A 24,398-nucleotide genomic window follows, 5' to 3' on the forward strand; every position below is an offset into this window, starting at 1 on the left:
AAGATGATCACTATGGTGTCACCTTTTGTCACAGATGACAACCCTGCTAATAAAATACAACATTTTCCTCCTCCAGCCTTTACAATGAATTAGATAACAAACGTTGCTGTTGTCATTATTATTGGATGTGGCCGGCTATAAAACGGCTTTAAAAGAGCCTGCACTATAGTGCAACGCCCGTCTTTGTTGTGTTATTTCAAAATGGATCAATGTGCTAACATTCAAATTAATGAAAATTGTGTATTGGTACTAAAGCACTGAAGCTGAAGAAGGCGTAGTTCCTCATGCTGTTACACTACAACCTTTGACTATAGAAAAAACTCTTTCTATAGTCAAAGCTACAACTGTCGTTAGTTTTCGAGTATAGCCTACCGACATCTGTAATACGTACTAGTAATTTTCGGTTAGCCGCTCTGTGTTTCTCGTGGTGGTAAGGAAATTTGAAATTTGAGTTCCAATGAAATAAAAACACAATATTCTGTCGTTTTTCTTTGAATACCAAAATCCAATTTTCGGTGTCATCAGTTGTAGGGTTGAGTTGAACAAGTTTTATTTGCACAAAACTTAAGTCTCGTTGCAATAATATAATAATATATAGCAGCATAATCAGTTCGTGTTGAAATGAATCAACAAGTTTTACCTGTTTACAACTCAATATTATTGATGCCAAAGAATCATAATCAATTTTGTAGTACGCCGAGTTGAACAATATTGAAAAAATCAAACTATTCCGCCGTTATTGAAAACGAATATTGTGTTTTATCTTATCAAGGATCAATCCTACATCTTTGACAAAAGTGTTAAATGTATGAAATTCTACCTTTTTTCATTCTTAACAAGGTCAAGGTCAAAGGTTAAGCATTGCATACTTAAGAATCACACATAGCATAGCTCAAATATTATAGGCTATCACTGGAAACTCCAACAGGGAATTTGTCAATGTTTAGTATGTAGGAGAATAAGCAGCATTCATGATGGGAGATGAGAAACATCGATTATCATGATTATCCAATGAACAGTGATTCTGTTCCAATGGGAGTAGTTGAGACAAAGTAGGGTATAACTATAAATGAATGAAGAGCTCTCATAAGACTATAGGCCCGCTGTTGAGAATCAGCCTCTCAGCCCAGATTAAGCATGCAGAGAACCTATTTCAAATGTAACTTTTGACGTTTGAGTTTGCATATGTTTGTGTGTGTATCTGTGTGTGAATGAGAGAGGAAAGATTTGATAGAGGTGGAATGGATTGATGTAAGTGAATGATAGACGAAGATGGAAGTGTGTTAATGATGGAAGAAGGGAGAGAGCGAGAAGAAATGAAGAGAATAGAGTGGGTGGCCAACACTCGTCTGTTGTCTGCTGTGGAATTGACAGAGTGCTGCAATGTAGATTGTAGATCCAAGTTCACCGGTCTCCATTCAACTATTCACTTTTATTGAATTGCATTGATCTCTGATTTTAGTGAGTGTCACGATTCATCGATTAAGATTTGGTGTACCCGTGCAAAATATTCCTCAGTTAACCAAAAGTGCATTGCTTTTTTGGATATAGATAGACTATCATCATAATATTCTTGTAAGTATTTTGTTTGTTTCACTAGTCTTTTTGAAACGGTGGATATTGCTTTTCAGTTTTATTTGAGCCACATCTGATGAAATAACGGAATATTTCATTGTTGAACGATTGATTTATTTTCTTGTATTGATGTAATTTGTTATATTGATGAATATTATGTTATCAATAACTGTTAGATATATTCGATTTGTATAACTGTTATATCTCTTATTTTTCCTTTATGGCCACTTTTTAATATAAATGAAAATATAAATCTAAGTACCCTTCTTAAATTATTTTTTATTATTTTTCGCTTGATAATGGCATATTATAGTAGCCGGAACATGTCGTGACAAAATAATTTAAAAAGGGTACCTAGTCAGATTTATAGCCTACTGTTATATTTCATATTTATAAAAAATAAGGCTGTCATATGATGCAATATGACATTTTTCATTCAACCATGAATTTAAAAGTACTGAACAATGCCTTTTGTGTATTATACGGTAATTATCACACACAATGAATTACGACGGTAATAAATGATTATTAATTGAAAAATAGTTGAAATAGCTATACTATTGACAATTATTGTAAAACGTTTGTGAGATTAGAGCTTGATTCTCGTGTAAGAAAACTTTATACTTTGTTATTGATTGAACGTTTTACAATATATATATATATCTATATATATATATATATATATATATATAATATATATATATATATATATATATATATATATATATGTGTTTTATTTATTTACGCGTAAATTTGGGCGGTAATTATTGTTGTTATATTGAAGGAACCAACTCGGATTCGGATTCATTGTATTAAAGTTAGTAAGCAGTTATTACCACCACTCACTTTTAAAGTAATGTGGAAATTTGGTGGAACTTAATTTTCAAATTCTTGAAACCTACATGGATTTACTGTACAAACTACAAAATAGAGAGATTAACGAGTGATCCTCAATTCATTTGAATAAAAACGTCCGATTGAACGATGCTGATTAGATAATCTTATAAAATATTGCAATATACGATTATTTTAGATTTTGCTGAATTATTCTTATATTTAAATCTGGAAAAAATTAAAACAATTTTAAACTATATTAAATCTAAAACAAGTTATGAGATTGAAACACAAACATTGTCTATGAACCAAAGTTCATAATTGTGAAATTGATAAAAGCCTTAGTGCCGGTTGCACAAAAGCCGGTTAAATTTTAACCGTGATTAATTCCACGAGAACCAATCAGAGTAGCCGTCTTATCAAAAAGGCATTCTCTGATTGCTATCGTGAAATTAATCACGGTTAAAATTTAACCGGCTGTTGTGCAACCGGGCCTTAAACTGTTACTTCCAATAATGATTATAAAGAAATTAGATAAATTTAAATCGTTCATGACTGTTGGCTACTTTAAGATGCTTAGGAGTTATTATCCTCTTTTATTTTGAATAATTAGTTGTCGAATTGTCGTGTTTTCATTTCTATGAATATAATATCTGGTTCATGAAGCAATAAATTATAATAATTGATAAGTAAAATCTGTTGGTAGGGTAGAAGTATTATTACTCTGAAATAACCATACAATGGCAAGTGCGTCACATAGTATAACGAAGTCTAACATTGTTTCTGTTTATTACAAGGTTCTGATGTGAAGGAACCAGAGCATGATGCGGAAGTTACATGGATATAGCTTCTATTATGAGAAAGCATCCAATAAGTTTTCACGAGTGAGTACAATTACACTATTTTGATTCTAATTTATTCTCAATCTGCTCCAATGTATTGAGTTGATTAACAAACATATACAGTCGAAAGATTAGAGACAAGCTCAGGATATTTTCTTATTCTCAGTTATGATCAAATTTAATTTAACATTGTAGATACAAAGATATTATCTTTATATTCCTTTTGTGGAATATCTGAGGTATTTCCAAGATTTTCATAAGCACAATAATAATTTCATAAATGAATAAAATATTGAGAACTTGGGGTAGTTTGTTATTACGTACTCAACTTGGAACTTGATCTGACTAGCGAGATTCAGAAACCCTATCAGTAGATACCTACTTATTTATGATTTAACAATAATTTTGAAAAATCTATTTTAAGCTATCACTTTTCCACCTATACACTTTTACACTTTTTCATCTATACTTACTACGGTACTTTAAATGAAACACTAGAATATTGTCCAAAATATCACTAATTTATTGAATTTATAAGTTACATACAATGTTCCAAGTGTTCAATTAAGTGCACTTCAATCTTGAAAACTATGTTCAAGGTATGAGTAGACTACCTTCATACTTCATTTACATGATGAACTGATATGGCCTTGTTAAGGCCAACAGTTCTAATGGGGCCAATAAAACCAATAAGCATTTTTATTAAAGTTTACTTTTTCAGTAGTAAACTGGGTTGAACCAATTTCAAGTTTTGAATTCTCACACTGGAGATGACACCATAGGTGTTGAGATATGTAAGTTATATAAATTTTCAACAAATTCGTGATATTTTTAGACGATATTGTATTGTTTCATTATGGATAAATATCACTGTATCTCGCAAAAACAGTAACTTACTACTTCTATGAAACACAAACATTTTCTAATAGCCTGATTTTTTTCAAGCGAAAAGCAAAATTGATAAAATCATTCAACTATTTTTTTAAATATTCACTCTACTACTTTCCAGATATCACATAAACGTAATTAATTTTGATATGTAGTGATTGCAATGTCTCTTATTGCAATGACTTGATGATGCTTTTATTCTCCCAAGTAATCAAACATTTTGAATTGTGATCAAGTATTCTATGTACTAAAAGCAGTAATAAAAGCAAGGGTTGAAGCCGATAAAAAATAATTTATTATAAAAAAATATCTATGGCTTTATTAATTTTCGTATTCAATAAACTGTAAAATATTCCAACATAAATACATAACATGATAGAAATCCATTATGGAATATGCTTATGGTATTGACTTGGTCAATAGTTTGTCCTATTGATAAGGTTCTTCGGTCAATATTATTCCAGTTGAGTCATTATTGTATTTCTCATAAGTGCCTGAATATTTTTATGTGATTATTTTACCAATAACTTGACACTTTAAATACCTAATTAATTTGGATCACAATATTTTTTTCTTGTGAAAACTTCTGTCTGACTCTTTCTGTGCCAAGTTATTTTTTAATCTTAATATGTAGTTTTAGTTCAATTATTTTATTTTTCAGATTGGCGTTTGTGTTGGTTGTGGACTTTACTGTTTCACATCTGGATTAGAACATGAATTTAGTCTTATTGAAGCTCAAAGGATAGAGCAGCTTGATGAATTACCATTTTCATGGTCTCAAGGTAACCATTAATAGACTTCAAGCACTGCCTATGAAAGAAAATGAGAATTCAATTTCGATTTGGAATTATTTATGAATTGTTCATAATTTTAGTTTTGAAAATACATTGAGGTAATTCGATTCTACATGTATTTAGATTTTTCATTAATTATTATGAAGAGATAGGAATTATTCAAGACATCAGTTTGAGAAATTAAGCGAACCCTCTGTATTCATAACATTATTTTATGATAAATTACAGTATTGAATTCCATTTAATAATGAGCAATATCTTACTCGTATGATTTATACAATTTATTTATATTTTCAGAATATTGGCAGATGATGGGATCGTTATTAGGCTGCCTTGTATCCGGTATTGCTCTCTGTTGCATGGGTAGACTATCTTCACTTCTAAGGATATCATTACCATGCCTAATTCTAGCAAGTATATCGACTTATATTTCAACCCAAGTTGATATCCATTCATCAATATTTCTATTCTCTGCTACGCTTCAAATTTTCCTTCAAGTGAGTGCTTTGATAGTACACTTCAAAATCTAATAAGCAAAGTGACTTTGAGTTATTTGTAATTTGTAATAAGAGAATCCAAGTATTATTTGTAGGTGTTGTACATTTCGTGTTGATGAATAAGGTAGGTACCACGTCAATGAATTCATAAATCAATATAAATATGTCCAGAAAGATTCTAAATGGATACATCGATACTATATACCGGGTAATGAGCCACTATACTATTTACTTCATACTAATGTTCAATGATCTCATTATTACTGTACCAAGTCTCTACCACCACGTTGTCTATTAGAACACGGGAAAATATTCCTTTTGTCTTTACTTCTTATCTGTAACGTTTTTTTTAAATATTTTTTTTCTAAAAGATCAAATAATAATCTACTTCAAAAACAACAATATGATTCCTTTCATAAAATAATAATAATGTTGAATGAAAAAGACTGAGAAATTGTCAAAAAACCACTGATTTATTGATAATTAGAAAGACCGGTTTCGGTTATTACACCATTGTCAATCTTTCTAATTATCAATGAATCAGTGGTTTTTTGACAATTTCTCAGTCTTTTTCATTCAATATGAATAATTACCACAATATCAACTTCTCAACTACACAAAAAGTAATAGTAATGTTGATATTATAAAGGTGGATTGATTAAAATCTGATATTATCCAATTGTCATTAATGCACTATGAAAATAATATCGTTATATATAAATACTTCACACCTAATTCCAATTAAGAAAGTTACAAGAAGTCTATCAGGATAATCTCCATTACCGCTTATTTTGACCATTGTAAGCCTTTTATTGAGCAGAAAATTATGACGGTACAAAGCATGGTATCCTCAGGCCTTATTTTAATATCGATGAGGATAGAAATAGTTTACATAAATAATAAAAAAAATTAGATTTAGAGTCAGTGTGCTTCATGTGTGATGTACACAACTTGTAAATACTGTAAGTCAAGATAATAACAATATCTGTTAAGAAGTGAATAATTTGAAATTTTAATGTGAATGAAATAGAGAATTAGATTATTCACTCCACATTTTTATATAAATAAAAAATATATATAGGTACTATGTAATAAAAGTTATCCTTAGGCCTATAATATAATTATTATATTAGAACAGAAATATTTTCATTGATCAACAAATACCAATGTCAAATCATTTAGGCAATGTCACTTGAAAAATAAAAGTTAAATGATACCCCAAGTATCTGTGATATCCATATCTGGATAAAGTGGAGTGGAGATAGTGGAGAAATCATAGAATTTTCCCCATTAAAGGTACCTAACACCTTTATTCATATGTATCATAGAAATCATAGACTAAGTATAAACAGTTTAGATCTGTGCTAAAATACTAAAGGATTAAAGCAACATATAAAATGTGAACCACAGTTCGAAAGTGAACGTTTTATAAATCATATAAAATATATTTATTAGTTACAACCTATTTCAGTCATTATGCTCTTATTAGTAGTGAATATACTCATTTTAAAAGAGACAGACGAATTAAATATTCTTTACTGTATTAAAGCTGAAATGTTCACTTGAAAAGTTCAAATGATGATTGCAGAACATGAGCAGAAGTCTGGCGGTGACGGTGACCCCGATCTACATCCTGGAGACAATCTGCCACTACCCGGGCGGCCAGGAGTCTCGCGCGATGGGGGCGCTGATTGCGCTGACACAGCTGCCATTGGCAGTTAGCTCTCTGCTCGCCACGGGCGACGCACAAGCCCTGTCCGCCTCCAGGGTGATCCTGGTGCTGCCCGCCCTGGCCTCGGTCGCCGCCCTCGTGCTTTGCCTCTGTGCGCCCGAGTCGCCTCGCTGGCTCATGCAGAACAATGGCTGCCTCGACGACGCCACAAAGTCCCTGCTGGCCTTGCGGCCCCGCTCTGTCACTCACAACCAGATAGCGCACGAGCTCGACCAGATGCGAAATGATATTCAGGTTGGTGTTGGAATCAACTATTTTTATAAATACCTTTTGTAGCTCAGTTTCACTGTAGCTCTTCAATCGGTGTTTCTTGACTCATGACATTTACAATTTAGAGTAACGAATGAGTAAATATATTTGGCAAATAGAAACGAGATACTATGATTGCTAAATATTCGAAAGAGTCGATCTAATTCAATGTAAATAAATTATTTTTATTGAATGTGTTGAATGATTAGAAAATAAGCCTCGAAGAAAAATATGGAATAATTATACATTTTAAAATGTATTGTGTAATACATTAATATGAGTGAATAAATGATATCGGTATATGTGAAGTAAATACTAAGTGAAAACGGAACAACGAAATACAGTTAGAATGACGAAGACAAAAAAATTGAAATGAGAAATTAGAAAAAATATAAGCTCAAGAATCAGAGTTGACCCAGAATAATGGGATGTTTTTTATTATGTAATGCATAAAATGGATAAAATATTTTTATTTATTATAATTAAAATTTCAAAACTTGACATTTGAGAAAGCTTGCCTTGAATTCCAATAACTTGTAAAATATACATCGTTCATTTTCATTTCAATACTGTAAAATAAATAATACAATTCGTACGAAATACATCAATGATAGGCCTATTAAATGAGAGAGTCAATCATGATACTTCAGCTAGAAGAATCAGCTTCACTTCTCTATTAGACTAACTTATTAGTATGACTAGTTTTATTCAGTTTTATATTAAGCTCTAAAGATGTTGAACCTTTCAAATAATTGCAGAAATAATGATTTCACTTGTTACAGATGACTTCGCTTTGCAAAACCGACAGCTACATCAAGCCTCTGCTGACACTTTCCGGCTTCGTGCTGTTGATCGAGTTGATGGGCTACAAAGCCTACAATTTCTACATGGACTGGGCACTCACATTTTCGGGCCTCACGATGAATTCACGGCTGGTCTCATCATTCATCAGACTGGTATCTCTGGTGATGTCAACAGTAGTCTCATCCACATTTCCCGGCCCCAATAGTACCGCACTCATGCTTTTAATCAGCTCAGGATCCTTGGCGTTCTGTTTATCAACACTAGGATGCAGTTTTTACTTCCTAGAGTTCTCCACGACTAAACTCATGTGGGTGCCTGCCACATTTCTGATCATCTATCAGGTGTTTTTCTGGCTGGGAATTGGCACCTACTCCATGGCCACGTGTGCTCTTCTGTGTCCCGCCAGGTCGAGATGTATTGTTTTAATTCTGGTTGTGATCGTTCATCAAATGGCTTCTTACTTCTGTCAGTTATTTTTGCCGATGATGATGAGTGTTCTTCATCCTTTCGGTGTGTTCTGGTTCCATGCCGTCATGACTAGCATTGCACTCGCCTACATTTCTGTTGTAATTGTACCAGAATTGAAATTTATGGCCAAAAATGTCAGTGTTGATCAATCAGTGCAGCAGTATTTTTGAAGGAAAACCGCACTAAAGAAGGATCATGATAGTAAAATGGTGGATGTATTAATTTATGAAAATTGCGAAATATATATATATATATATATATATATATATATATATATATGATGTGAAAGATTTACATTTGCTCTGCTGTAATAAGAGTAATATACTACCATAGAGAAACGATAGCATAAGTAGATATCCCATGGTATAGGGCGTTCATGTTGCAACTTTTACTGTTATCCCAAGCCGATAGTTCACGTAGTTCTTTCCCATGCAGCTGTATGACGCTGGTAGTCTCTCAAATTGTGCCGTTCATAAACTCTTACCCCAACAAAACAGTGAAAATTGACAATAATCGACAGTAATCGGCTAGAGATAACAGTAAAAGTTGCGACATAAATTCCTCATACCATGGGATATCTACTTACGCTATTTTTTCTCTATGATACTACCTATCCGATTAAATGTAATTTTAATACACTGTGGAAAGTTGGTTGAAGTAGTTATAAGTTAGATTACACTTACGGGAAAGGTCCAATAGGTATTGTACTCCGATGAATAATTGAATAATCAATTTATACTTGAAGAGTTATTGCTCAAAGTTATACAATTTCATGATTTGAGAGATAAACGCAACTCCATCAAAGACCTCAATGGAATAACTCGTCAAGATCGAGATAAGTTACGGTGAAGAAGTTGGCTATGGTACCTGAATATGTTTTTTTTATAAAATCCTAATCATTAAACTTTGTGTGTTGCATAACATAAAGTTCAAGTTTTTGACCATTCTTAAGGGTATTAATTATTCTCAATTAACAAACTCTCATAGAATGCCTAGAAGTTACCTACTTCAATGTAATTCAACTTTATGATGTTTGCATAGTTTACTTTGAAAATGAAATATATTACTGATGTGTCTTGTTTTCAAAGTGCAATATTGATGAATCATGGTTTATTTTATTCTATCTCTACAAAGCTGTTTAAAATTTCAATTTAATTTAAAGTTATTGAAAATGTCCAATATCTTGCTGGTAAAATTTCAGAAAAGAATATTGATCTTACATACTGTATAGTCTTAAAAAACGTATCAATGTTTATGATAAAGTTGATTATTATTATAAGTCTCTATTTCATTTTGTATCCTGATACTCCCATTGCTTTTCATAGTACTTTCTGTAAAATATCCATTATTTTTGGAGATGCTGAGTTCTAAAAAGAGTTTTGTTCACTTTTTAAAATGTCTGGCAAATGACGAAAAACGTTTCAATTGATCAATTGTATTATTATTATTAATTGAAAAGCTTTTTTTATTGTTAAAGCTAAAACAAAAATCAAGTTTAGGAGTACGGTACCGGTACCTTTGAGGGAATGAGTAATAGGCCTAAGTAAGTAGCCTACAATGTTTTAGTACAGCAATGATAATTCATTCAATCTTCCAGATAAATTTTTAAAAGATCTAGAAAAAGGGAAATATATTTTATTAGAATCAACAAGTATTTGCTATTAATTGCCTAATGTTGAAGAGTTGTTTTACCGGTAGTTTATCGATGAATGTAAATTAATTTGAAAATAATAACATAATAGTTTAATTTTGAAATTCTAGTAGATAATGAGCATATTGACACCCAAAACTAGTATTAAATTATGTTTGGTAAAAAAAACAAGTAGGCCTAAGTTGAAAATTGATCACAAAAAGTGATTTTAATTTACAATAACATTTCATTTCTTGATGTAAAAAGTCGAAAATTGAATACAATATTGTATAGCAGATACCGGTGTCATAAAGTATAATAATAGATTACATGTATCATTAATAAATTGTAAATATAATGTATTATTTTCCTTAAAATTCTTTGCTAAAGTTTGTACTTTTCCAAGTTTGCAAAAGCCTTGCGCAATTTGAAAACCAGCGCGCTTTATAGTTCCATCTTTCGACACTAGTAGCGCTAGTATATTCAAAACAAGTTACACGACCTTCCAACGGTGGTAATCTCTGAGTTCTGAAAAAAAGGTGAGCAACCTGCTGGCTGAAAAGTTTGTATTCAGTTTGTTCTGTTCTTGGTTTCTTGGATATATCCTGTCTTCTGTGTTGTGACTGTGCTTGTAGTCAGAATTTCAGCTGTTCAGTGATAACTAGTTTTAAGTGGATCATGGAGTTATTGTTTTTACCATGACAAGCGATGCAATATTGCTTTAACACTTACATTTTATCTCGTTCTTAGACTGAGGGAAAATTTGTGGCAAACAATACTCCTTTGAAAAGGATAAACTTGACGCACTGACCAAAGGATAATTTTCAATTCTAGCGGACCAGAGTTGTTTGTTCAAAATGGCGAGATACAGTTGGAAGTTTTGTTTTTATGTTGAATTGCTGTTTCTAATTTTGTGTTCACTCTGCTCGGAAGCTGCAAGAGATGGTAATTACTTGTTTATTTAAATCAAAGTTACCTTATTTATCTAATATTATCCTAATATTTTACATGTGAAACATGTGTACCTACCTACCGCACCGAACTGTCTGAAAACTTTCATTTAACTTTCATTATATGAGATATGAATTATTACCTATTTACAAAATTTTTTTTCAACTCTAAAATCTATATTCCTTTTACGGTAGTTGATATAAATCTACTGTCTATTCATTATTCACACTGTGTCAGCAGTTTTACTTTTAAGAATAAAGTAGAAGTGCTTTTAGTACTATTATTCTAAAAGTTATAATCAAACTCTTAATCCTCTTAATGGGCATAGGCTTTAAATTCATAAAATGTCTATGTTTTAGATTTTCTAATTGATATAGTATTTACTTTCTTGTAAGATAACCCCCATCCAACTTTTAAGTCACCCCAAACATATTTGCACCTGTATCCACAAATGTCAAAAGGTGTAACTTATTTAATAGCAGATCATCAATATTTTTCTAATATTCAACATTGTTATATTTATTTATCCATTATCATAGAAAAATCATGGTAAAATACTTTGTTTTAGTTGATAAAAAAGTATAGAGAAAAGTTAACAACTCCCTAGAAATAAGCATCCATTTACGTATTTTCTATAAACATTATTTTAGGATTCTAAAAACCTCCTTTATTTTAGTTCAATCATATCATGAACATGTTTAGAGCTCATGACATTATTAAGCTGCGTTTACACCGGAGTTAATAACACGAGTTATAAAAAAAGTTCTCATAAATTTCTCTTCACAAAAGTTAATAACTTATGTTTCTAACAGAAAATTTCTTGTTATTAACAAGATCTTGTTATCAATATAATTGACTTCCATATGATTTCATTTAACGAGACTATTCATATGATATAACAGCCAGAATAAAAAGCAAAAAATTGTTTTCAAATTTGAATTGAAACATGTTTGTGATCATTAAAATAATAATTATCTTCATCTGATCTAATGTAAATAAATTATAATGCGTTTACACCAGAGTTTAAAACAAAAGTTTTCAACATAAGTTAATAACATTTTCTTTTGGATGCTAGTTTTGTTATCAACAAAAGTTAATAACTTTGTCACGTGTTTTGTCTGCAGCTGTAGTTATTAGGGAACAGCTGTAGTTGTAGGGTAGGGATGCTGCGCGAGGGGGCTGCGGGGAAGATAGTAACCTGTTATTAACAAAAGTTACCGACTCTCGATGGATAACATGGGATATACAAGGAATAACATATAATAACAAGGAATTTTCTGTTCAAAACACGAGTTATCAACTTTTTTCAAGAGAATTTTTTGTCGATTCAGTCAAGTTGACAACTTTTTATTAATAATTCATGTTATCAACTCCGGTGTAAACGCAACTCAACATGATGTTATTAACTCCGGTGTAAACGCAGCTTTATGAATGGGATGCTCCAATTTCCGGTCACATAAGGGACCAAGAAAAAAATTGTTTATATTTCTATGTGCAACTAATTGAGATTCTGGCACAAAATTAATAGAATACGGTACTCATATTATAATATAACTTCTAGAAGTTCACCAATTAACCAAATGTTACTTTCACAAATTAAATGAGAATAATGAAAGAATACGGTAATTCACTACCGTATGTAGTGGTACATCAATGTTTTATGGTGTAAGTTACCACTATATTTAGTTACGTAAGTACTCGCCTGGGGTGTTATGCTTGTGGTCACCTTTGCCAAGTGTGACATAGCTGTATAATCTTAAAAATGAGTCCTAGTATTCAATATCTAGTTATTAAATCAAAAAGCTAGCCACATCGGAAAAGAATCGAATTCACAACACTGGGGTGTAACTCGCGAGTACAAAATGGTCATTTGATGCTTATTTTTTAATGTTAGGTTTCCTTTTCCCTTGTGTCAATTCTTTGGTTAAAAGCTCAACTAATATGTTTATCTTCCCTACCTACAATCAAGGTCTCGGAAGGAACGCAATGTTAGTCTTTTAGTAGATTTAAACGAATCATCTCAAATCTTGTGAAATTATTATAGGTATTAGAGAGGAAAATGTTACATAATAACTGAACAATTTACTTTTTTATTGATTATTATTATTATTATTGCCTACTGCGGTCTAGTCTAGGGTTTCAGTTGTAATTCAAGTCCTCTAATTAAATGAGGATTAAAATTATCTTGTGATTTCACAAGAGAATACAAATTAAGTACGAATATAATTTTGCTTTACTTTGTTATAAATATGGAAATAGCTAGCTCACTGACATGCAAAGATTATAGAATTAGAAAGAAAGATGTCATAAGAATTCATAGAAAGATTATGTAAATCTATATTATACATTCTATAACCTCTGGTGACATTTTCCTGATCTGCTCAGTTGAAATACTCTATTAAAAAAACACCTGTATTTTAAATTTATTATAAGCTCTGGTTTAATTTCTGTAAGGTAGCCTATTTCTCCCTGAATTTTTAAACATTTAAATCTCCCTGAAAACATTTAAATGTTTTCATTAAAAAAAACACCTGTATTTTAAATTTATTATAAGCTGGTTTAATTTCTGTAAGGTAGCCTATTTCTCCCTGAATTTTAATAGATGTGCTGTGAAATCCCAATTAAAATCAATTTTAGAACCCACCTTTTGAAATTGAACTTTTTCTAATTGCCCAAGTATAGGCTAAGTCTCAGACTCAAGTGGACATCATTCTCATCAAAATGTGTATTGTATTTGATTTAGCTTTGAATTGGTCCTTGGCTCTTCTCAATAAGCAACTTCTCATTGTTTCCAGTAGAATCAAAAAAAATATAAAGTAGGATATTTTATCTATGTATTCTTTTTGGTAGAATCAACTCTATTAGGCTACTCTACTTGGTGTTGGCTACCTATTTGACCTAAATTACTGGGGAAGCCTGATTGAGTGTCATAATTTGAGTAAAACCCAATTCAGACATGTAGGTGCCACTAAGAAAATGACTCGGTAAAATCTTGTTTTCTAATAATTTTATTTTGCTCTGCTGTGCCGAAATACGTAGAATAGTCATTGGCTCTTATGAGAGTGTTCACCCATACCCATTGTCAGCCAAAAATTCTTTAAAACTTCAGTGGAGTTTTACCTCAGAGTTTACATCCACAGAACCAATTTTATTCTATTTCTGCCCATCAGAAATTCATTGTAAAGCAGGATTGAATTTGTAGATTATTTATAGGTATCATTTTTTTAAATTATTAGATTGAATGAACTCAATGATCGTAGGGTTAACCCTTAGACTACCAACGGGACAATATTTCCCAGCAGAAATGACCAACCTCAGACTACAACTGGGACAATATGTCCCAATAGAAGTTCATCCAATCCCAGTGGGTGAATAGATCATCTAAACTACACAGTAATGAATCCCAGCGGTAGTCTAGGGTCTATTCTGTAAAATACATCAGCTGTTTAGAACTATCTGATCGCCATATTATTGTGAATTGGGGTTATATTGTGGTTATATGCTCTCATGCATACATGTGTCAGATGCTGGTTTTGTGCTGAATGAAGATGTTCTTATGTGATTTGCAGTGTCATTTTGAGTTGAAAGTAAGTAAATAACTTCATATAATGTCAATAATAACATATGAAATTGAAATTGCAAAGCTATTAACTAAATTCCATTCATTTTATCGTGTTTTTTGTATTGGGACATATATTATCAAAATGATAAAATTGATTATTTGGTATTTGACGGGACAAGCTTCATAGACCCTATTTGGTAGTCTAAGGGAGTCCTTGGAGACCAAAATACGCTCTTCCGAGTACGTTTGACAATTGGAAAAATAATTTCAATTATTTGTGAGATACTTTCGCGCTTCCACCACCTACTTATCTTTTGAAACAAAAAAGTTTCTAGCATGTCGAAAATTTCATGTTCTCTGCTCGAAATGTCTTGACATTGACAAACAAAATCATCAATTAAAAAATAACTATAAGTAGGATAAAAATGATCCAGACACCAATAGAAAGGAGACATTCTCCCCGTTAATTTGATATAAAATTATTACGCATTACGACGCCCTATGATTCTTAGAGAAGTGATATTCAAAAGAAAAACAAATCTTTGCGATGTTTCCAATTTTATCACAAAAGTTGAATTTCCTTTTAATCCTTCAACCCTGAAGCTATTTTAGTACTATTAGGATATCGGGGATGATATTCTACATCCAATTTTGACGTTGAATTGGAGATTTGAGAAAGTTGCAATTTTACACGATTTGGCAACCCTGTAATTTCTTCGGATGGAGGGTCAAGTCTCAACTTATTTTACACAAACTATACGTATTAAAACATTTACTGTTGAACCTATAGTGAGGTCCACGTTATAATGGCAGTGTAGGAGAAAAGCAATGATAGGAGAAAAGGGTTGCCAGATCTCAGCCTTGCCACCCAAACAGCTGATACTGGTATATCTGATGAATATTTAACTGCTCATTATTGTTGAAAATAGTTGATAATATTTTATTTGTCAAGGAAATATTTTTTTTAAAGATGTAATAATAAATTTTTATGATTGAGATTAAATATTTTGTCAATTAGTTGAATTTCTACATTGTTGATGAACGATTGCAAAGCGTGAAAGAGATAACGATAGCAACACCATTGCAAATCACACACTGCCATCATAACATGGACCTCGGTATAGTGCTTGCGGCTTCTAGGCCAGCAGTATTGGCAGTATTGCTTCTCCTATATTTGCATAATACAATAAAGACAGCAAATAACATAAGTACTCATTAACAATGTTGGATGGATTTTCTATGTTGAATGAGGATGATACATTCTTCCCTTCTTCTAAGAAGCTTGCAATAGTCTTTCCTGTCTGACAGGATAATAAGTTCTAAAAGTGCTTTTGTAGAAGTAGCTAGTCCTTTTCAACGCTTGAACAGGATTAAATTAGATATTAAACTTTTGCTGTGAAAAAGAAAATGATTTGTCGGTATAAATCTCTGCACTATTACGTTTATAAAAAAACAAGATCTCTACTGATCCAAACTTATAATTAGAGCGTAAATCGAAAAGTAAAAATACAATTGTTTGATTTTGATATTTGAACATTCTTTACTCAGAAGTCTTCATAATATTTTATTATTGTTGATGTTGGCTTCATATCGGGCTTTCACCGGTCATCGTACACTCTGATGATTAGAAATAGCTTGTATATTAGGAATCTATTTATAGAGCACGTCACTGATTAATAAAAGGGAAGGGACTTCCCCCATACACTACACTGCTGTGATAGGAATATTGTATGTGAGTTCCATATGGATCAGAAGCGGTCTACAGTTTTCATGTTTTATTATTAGTTGTTTTAAATGGATGATGTATTTGAATGAATCTTGATAGGGAAGGCTACCTATTTAATGTACCGTTATTTAATAGCATAAGATCATTTTCATTGAATGTCATTTATTATTCATCATTGATTCTTGTTTGGACTGGCTCCGCTTCTTTAATTTTTCTATGAATTTATTTTGCATTAATCTTGATTCTTGTTTGGTTTAGTCCTGCTTCTTTATTTTTTCTATTAAATTAATTTTGTATTAATCTGAATGAAAGAGTAATTGGTCTGGAGAGTAGTGCATCTGTTTGGCTCTCAGCCCCGGCCTTGATTTCGGGTCTGGTGTATTTTTTATGATACTCATACTTCATCTCATCACAAATTACTAGACCAATTATGTTGGTAATAAACAACGACGTTTACTGTTCTAGAATTAAAAGTGCGGATGCTATCACAATTTGTAACCCGATATGGCTAGAAGTAACAAACTAGAAATGAATAAAATTCAAAAGATAAAGAGCTAAACTTTGCAAAATATTGTAGGCAATTGTTTTCAGGTGGGTCCCTATCCAGTATATCAGTGCACATCGTCAATCACTAATATTTACGTACACAATACCATCCAATAATGTTCTGATCACCTATATTCAGCTAACTCTTCTTTGCATGTTTTACAGTATTACTTGTTCTTATTCTGGTGTAAATAATGTGATATGTCACTCCGAAATAATAGTAAAATGTGCTCTTATCTCGTTGGGCCATACTTGTCAAATGTCTGATTTTGGAAACCTTGAAATAATACTATAGTGAAAGGATTTATTAATAATCAGCTCTATTTCGGCATTATAACGTTATCTACATAGCCGCAATTAATAACAGAGTTATTACGATTTTTGACACTCGTGTTCACTGTTATCAGAACGATAAAAACATAGATTATCATACATTGTTGCTTTCTGAAAGCTGAACTATCTATCATTTACTACCGAATGGGAGTAGAGTAAATTACTCGTGTAATTTCTGCATTTATAGCTTTTGTCTCCGTTCACCGTTATTACTTGTGAAATACGGTTCATTGAAGTTTAGTCCACTGTGCAGACTAATCAGAGAATTATTTGTAGTGTTATAGGATACTGGATACTAATTCCTTCATTGGATTCATCTAAAAAAACTAACTTTTTGTCATGGTTGTTTCCAGCTTACTTTGAAGATGGACCTAATTTTTTATCATTGAACTCCTTCAATGGATGTTTCTAATTATTTGACTTGGATGCCTTTACTTTACACATGTATTCTCTGTGAATAGCCCACATATATTATTCAGAAGTTTTTTAGATATTTTCTCGATTTTTGTCATCCAACGAATTCTATAACCATATACATATCACATTTTATAAAATTCTCATCATCTAGTAATTATCTTCTTTGTATTTAGGTCGTTTCATGAGAATTTTATGATTTCATTAATCGCTTTTTAATGTCTTAGTCTCAAAAAATTGACAACTGATAAGATACCATGTTCTCAATGTCCTAGGATTTCACGTCCATATAGGATTCTAAATGAAACTACGTATGTAGTTTAACGTAAAAACGCCTATAGTCTTTATAGACTGACATTCGACTTGTCCAATATTCTATCAATGATAAGTGAAACCATTGAATTATTTATTTACTTGCCTAAGATTTCTCGTTCCTTGTAAGTTATAGAAACGCTCCTACTAGAGATTGAATATATCTGGTAACTGATTAACTTACTGGTTACTTACTTCACACTGATGCTTGAGCAAATTATCCTCAATTCGTTTCAATTTACGAGTATCAGTCACAATAATTATCAACATAAGTCCCTCTACAAAGGTCTTATAAGTCCAATTTCTCTTTCTATAACAGTGGACTATAAATTTTGTGGTTTCTCTGTCAAAGTTCTTAGAAGCTGACACATTAAAATCGTTGTTATAACACGAAAGTTTCCAGAATGATATTTACTACGTACTTTAGACGGAAGCTAACAATGAGTGCATTTTGACATTTTTGTGAGAGCATATTGAAAAATGAGACTTGTAGATTGCAGAAACACCTCGGTATAGTCTACTGTAAAACATTTCAATTTTATCACTCACAATCACAATCAAACAGTCTTGATTTAGCTTCTTTTTTATTACAACAGACAACACAGAAATATTTTCCCTGTGATTTTCCTTATATTTAGTAGAAGTCTACTTTTTTTGAAGAATTTTTATTTTCTTGAAGATTCACTTCAACTTAGCGTCTACTGTAGCACATTTCTATGGGTGACGTCATGGTCGCACCTGTGCAATTGTTCACCAACCTACTTATAAATTAGTTACTTTAATCAATTAAAGTACTGAAAAGCTCCTCAATATGCGATGTGTAGGTAGACTGAAACGTTGTTCCTATCTCGGAGACTATTGCTGCATCCATATACAAGTGTCATTCAATAAGTAACGAGACAAATTACTAATTTTCAAAAACGGCTAAATTTATCCATATGAAAATTTCAGGACACGAAGTTGGAAATCTTGCCATGACATCTGATCAGCTTTTCTATCGTATTTCGTTAACATAATCGTAAATTGACTCAGTTAACAATGGCGAGTCCGCTTGAGAATTGCACCGTGGAAGAACAACGTGTGCCGTGATCAGATTTTTAGTCTCTGTCGTTTTGAATCTGGCACATAGTGGTGGATCCCAACGATCTATATACACTAACTAGTATATGTGTTAGTATATATGTAGATCGTTGGTGGATCCATGGCTTCATTACACGTTACAATTCTTTTGAAAAAACATTCTTCTTCAGTCGCAAACCGTTTTTTCAACTGTTGACTGATTTGAAGCCAGGTTTCTTAGTGAGCATCCGTGAGTTGTCTAGGCACCCATCTCACACAAGTTTTGTTGTACTGCAGCATGTTGTGAATAATGTTATGGACATTTCCAACACTTGCGTTAAATTTTTCACTTATAAATTCAACATTGATATGCCTATTGTCCCGAATTAACGAATTTATTCGAAATTCGAGAGAGGAAGTCCTAACTTCGACCGGTCGTCCACTGCATTGATTGTCAAACTTTTGTACGGCCACTTTGAAACTGTTCTAAAAATTTGTAAACGTTTGAACGATTCAAACAATGGACTCCGTACACTTTTAATATTATTTTGTGAATTTCACTACCTTTCTCACCTTCTGCTACTAAAAATCTGATCACGGCAAGTAGTTCTTTCACGGTGCAATTCTCAAATGGACTTGCCATTGATAACTGAGTCAATTTGCGATTATGTTAACGAAATACGATAGAACAGCTGTTCAGATGTAATCGCAAGGTTGTCAACTTCATGTCCTGAGAGTTTCATATGGATCAATTTAGCCGGTTTTGAAAATTGGTAATTTGTCTCGTTACTTATTGAATGACCCTCGTAATTAAATCAATACGGTGAATTAGATCAAAGTGTACTTTGAACTACTTGCTTGAATCACTTCCTGAAAAGATTTCTTCAAGTTTGTATTGTTTTATCCAGTTCTACTTGGGTTCTACTTATTTGATATAAGGCTTATTTATTAACTTTGTTGAAGTTCTGACACTGTGTTACTTGTAAATATTTGAAAAAACACTTACTTTTCTTGGAGTATTGAGGAATGCATTTCACTCCTGAAGAGGAGCTTCATCAGCCTGACCAGGAGCGCTTGCTCTTATGGGTTTGACTGTGTGGCCAAAATGTGGGAAAATATTACATTCGATTTGAAGTTAAGTTGATTATTATTTATTATTAACAATCAGGAGCCAATTGCACTAGAAAATACAAACTAAAGCTGGGTTTACACCAAAGCTATTAACAAAATGTTAATAACTTAATCTTTATAGATTCTATTAGATTGAACATAACTTATCATACATATGATGAACATATGTGTTCCGTTCCATTGTGTGTCAAGTTCCGTTCAATCTAATAGAATCTATAAGGATTAAGTTATTAACATTTTGTTAATAACTTTGGTGTAAACCCAACTTAATAATATTAGTGACCAGCTGGTTATTAGAATAGGAAATTATTAAAATTAGAGAATATAAGCTTGTATTCTCTCATGCAACATGGCCGAGGGCTCTTGAGAGCTTAAATTTTACTTACTGTCTTGAACCAACAACAAACTTTGTATCATCATGCTAAACTCAACAAGTTGTACCAACATTAAAATTATTGTTTTATTTATTTTCATATTTAATAAAACCCAAATCATGTTAATGATTGGAAAAAGGTATACTGCCTTGGAAGATGAAGATATAAAAAAAGGTGTAAGAATTATGGAAACTTTTCCAATGACATCGATCCTCACATAAACTTTATCAACCATGTGCGATAGTACTTTGTAATATCGAAAAATTTTAGCAAAATTCCCGAAGCGCTATTGAAACAGGAAAACTTGAAAGACATCTCTGACCTTCCCTAGTGATCAATCGACTCCAATTGACGTCCCAGTCGATCAAGCAAGTCGGCAAGCTTGAATGGGCGAATTCTTAAATGAATCAGTAATCTTGTAGGCGAGTAATGACAGCTGTATAAAAACAGTATGCTCATTTCTAGGAGACGTGAGGCACCTTGTTCGTCCTTGTTGAATCATCCTTTCCTGAGTTACAGGAAAATTTCGTAATTTTATTCAAATTAGTCTTGTGTATTCGCTTGCAGATGTTGCTAGACAGTACCGAGAAATATGGGGTTTGTAACTGAAAACTTACTAACGAATACTATAGTATATTTATATTTCTACACGTTGACCTATAATTTTTTAAGAAAAATATAATCATTTCACAAAACTTATTATTTATATTTTAACTTTCATATTTCCTTGCTGGTAGTTCTATAACCCAATTTAAAACAGCCAGTACCTAAAATGAAAAATACAATGAGCTAGGTGTCTACATGTATTTTTTCTGGTAAAAAAATACAAATTTTCCAACGATACCGAAGTCCAACTGAAACTTCTCTTCTAGTAAAGTTTTATTAGACTTCTGAAAAAATTCAATCATTAAAATTGTGAGTGAGAGGTGCAAACAAGAAAGTAGGAAGTTTATGGTTTTATGACTGGAGAACTTCCGCACTCGGATCGAAACAGAATAAAAGTAGATGGCATGGAATACTACAGACAGGTTCGTTTCTTTCCTTCTCTTTCTCCTTTACGTTTGACTGGCTGCCCACTGTGTTGAAAGCTATCCTCCGGGCGTTGCACAACTGAGTTACAGCTTCTGATTCACTAATAACTAGATTGTTGTTCAAAAATTTCTTGAAATTTTTCATATACTGCAGATTTTCTATTTGATAATACCTAGTAGTAGAAAATACAGTATTCGTCTCAATCGTACATAATTGCCACTGGCTCATGTATAAATTGAAATCAATTTATATTGAATACTGCGCATGATTGTTATTTGGCATGTATCAATTTCTTTGCGGTTGACGTTTGATAAAAACATGAGAAATTAGGAATGAATTAGTTGTGCAAATTCGTTGTGTACGACAGTATAAACTAATAAACTACTCAGAATACGATATGAATGTATAACTTGTACGGTAATCTGTAACCAGGACAAGGTTTTAAATTCAAAGACTTATTTTGTCATCCTAACATTGATTTCTATTTTTCTTTTATTCAGTCCTGTGTTGTTTCTTTGTCTTTAAATCTTTTGTTCTTGAAAAAAATTTCCTTTTAAATTCACCTTATTTTCCAAATTACCAATTTGATTTAAACTTCACAATGCACTATAGCTTATGTATTACAAATTGTGCTTACTTCAGTTATATAAACAATCAGTAGAATAATGATAACTCAATTCTTTTTATTCGATCTCTATCTCCGGCTTGAGCCTGAGCACTACCTCTGTAAACAAAGACGTAGTGCATTCGTGTGACGTCAGCACAGGAAGGGCTCCTACACCAATAAAAATTCGTTGATTTCAGCTGAACTATATCAGCTAGTGTTTTTATTGATGTAGGAGCCCTACCTGTGTTGACGTCACACGAATGCACTACGGCTTTGTTTACGGAGGTAGTGGCCTGAGCTTCCAGTACATTATTCAAAATAACGAATAGATTTTTTTCAAATATTTCGTCGATCATGGAAGCAATTATTGATGAATTGAAAGTTTTCTGTTATAGTAATATTGAGGTGGATCCAGCTGTGCAACGTCAAATCTTTTCATCCAAAACAAATAATAAATTAATACTAGTATCGAGTGACCTGGCTAGCTCAGGTCTGATGTCTGAGTTTTCAAGTCGCACCTGATCAATTTCAAGGCCTCTGACAGGACCTAATGTCTGTTTTTTAGACAGCCAGGACCGATGGATTAACGTGTCCATCCGAAACAAGGGAGTGGTCCTAGAAAAATATCTTACCCGGAATTATAAGGCCAGCCTCTATTCCACTCGACTACGGCCACTCCAAAACAAATAATAATTGAACTCACTTTATACATAGTAAGAGCATGACAACTATTTGTAAATTAATATTCCAATCTTTTTTCAACAAATTTAAGCAAATATTGATCTTCACTGATTCTATTCTATCACTTTCCGGTGGTTAGGAAAGTGTCTGGTATAATAATAATAATACTGAAATCATACTTCATTCATAATATATTTTTCAAAATCATCAATCTTTTATTAACCATGCACAGTTTGTACGTACGGTATCGGCCTATATAGTATTAATCATTTCCTGGTTTTTAATATTACGAACTTCACAATAATTAACTTTTATTACCTCCTCAAAAGAGCATGGAAGTGTTTTTCGAAAAAATGTGCATCTCATGCATCAAGTACTGCCAAAAAGCATGTGAGTTTGTTTGGGGATGACCTCATCAACCTCCGCAAAAGAAGCAATGAAGTTTGTTTAGATCAAAACTGATGTATTTTGTTCAGTCGGTCGATTTGAACTTGTAACCACTTGCTGTAATACATTCATCTGATGAACTCTTAACCTCTAATACAATTAATTTGTGCCCATCGTTTGAAATTTGATGTTTATCTCTGTTCAAATTAGTGGAAAACTTGTTGAACAGGTTTCACCTTTGATTTGTAGTCTGATCGTCATTTAATGCATGATCAAAGTTTTCGAAGAAAATCAACACTAGTGGAACACTTACTTGGGCTCTTATTTTCAAAATGTATTGTAATTTTTATATTATTCAAAGAAAATCAACGCGTATGGAACGTTTGACTTATTTGGTCATTACTCCTAAATTTATCCTATTATACTTATTTATTGTGCAATAATTAGGCTGTGTTCATAGCCACCTCTAATACCTCTGTAGAGGTGGCTATGGTTCTAGCCTACCAACAAGTGTGATGTGACTGATCAAAATAGGATGCATTGATGCATAATATCAAATATGTTCGATTTGTTTTCTCTGTGGAAATAGTTCTAATGTCATTTTTTAAGGACCACGTCATCACTTTTCATAAATCACTAGTTTTTCTCAGTAGTTGCATTGATAGATTTTTTCATCTGCTAAGCTACACACTGTCTATATAAGCGTCTTATGTAACTTTGATTGCGTATAGAATATTTATCTTTCTATGATATGCTTTTTTTATGTAATGATCATGTGAATTAGAATTTATTAATGCATTTGATAATATCATCAATTTCTATTTCTATTCTATGTCTTTAGCGTGAATATTTGTATGAATCTAATTGAGGCAGTGATAATCTATCAATTTAGAAGACATTAATGCGAAGTGTTTGATTAGACTATTGTTTTTGATGACATCAATTCGATTTTCCCATCTGGGTGATAGCT

The 24,398-nt window shown here is 32.2% G+C and overlaps 2 protein-coding genes across 3 annotated transcripts in view; both read left to right on the plus strand.

Moving 5' to 3' along the window:
* Positions 1 to 1,137: 1,137 nt before the first annotated feature.
* On the plus strand, positions 1,138 to 9,959 carry LOC111047903 (arabinose-proton symporter). Its single transcript, XM_022333756.2, has 6 exons — positions 1,138 to 1,575; positions 3,207 to 3,293; positions 4,801 to 4,921; positions 5,231 to 5,430; positions 7,019 to 7,396; positions 8,194 to 9,959. Exons 2-6 carry the CDS (start codon positions 3,231 to 3,233, stop codon positions 8,851 to 8,853), a joined length of 1,422 nt encoding a protein of 473 aa, XP_022189448.2. The 5' UTR covers positions 1,138 to 1,575; positions 3,207 to 3,230; the 3' UTR covers positions 8,854 to 9,959.
* An 880-nt stretch (positions 9,960 to 10,839) lies between these two features.
* The window catches only part of LOC111047909 (plexin domain-containing protein 1), a 47,341-nt gene continuing 33,782 nt past the window's right edge, over positions 10,840 to 24,398 (plus strand). Inside the window, exon 1 of one of the 2 annotated variants that reach the window (XM_039423585.1) lies at positions 10,840 to 11,258. In XM_039423585.1, the coding sequence (XP_039279519.1) occupies positions 11,171 to 11,258 (88 nt within the window). In that variant the 5' untranslated portion in view covers positions 10,840 to 11,170. The remainder of the gene's footprint in view (positions 11,259 to 24,398) is intronic. The other variant, XM_039423584.1, reaches the window with a different exon arrangement.

The sequence above is a fragment of the Nilaparvata lugens genome, chromosome 3 (genome assembly GCF_014356525.2).
Source record: "Nilaparvata lugens isolate BPH chromosome 3, ASM1435652v1, whole genome shotgun sequence".
In the NCBI taxonomy this organism is placed as follows: Eukaryota; Metazoa; Arthropoda; class Insecta; order Hemiptera; family Delphacidae; genus Nilaparvata; species Nilaparvata lugens.

Coding starts and splice junctions, on each gene's coding strand:
- LOC111047903 (XM_022333756.2), top strand. CDS start 3,231: ATGATGCGGAAGTTACATGGATATAGCTTCTATTATGAGAAAGCATCC. Junction 3,294..4,800: donor CATCCAATAAGTTTTCACGA/GTGAGTACAATT, acceptor TTTATTTTTCAG/ATTGGCGTTTGTGTTGGTTG. Junction 7,397..8,193: donor AGATGCGAAATGATATTCAG/GTTGGTGTTGGA, acceptor CACTTGTTACAG/ATGACTTCGCTTTGCAAAAC.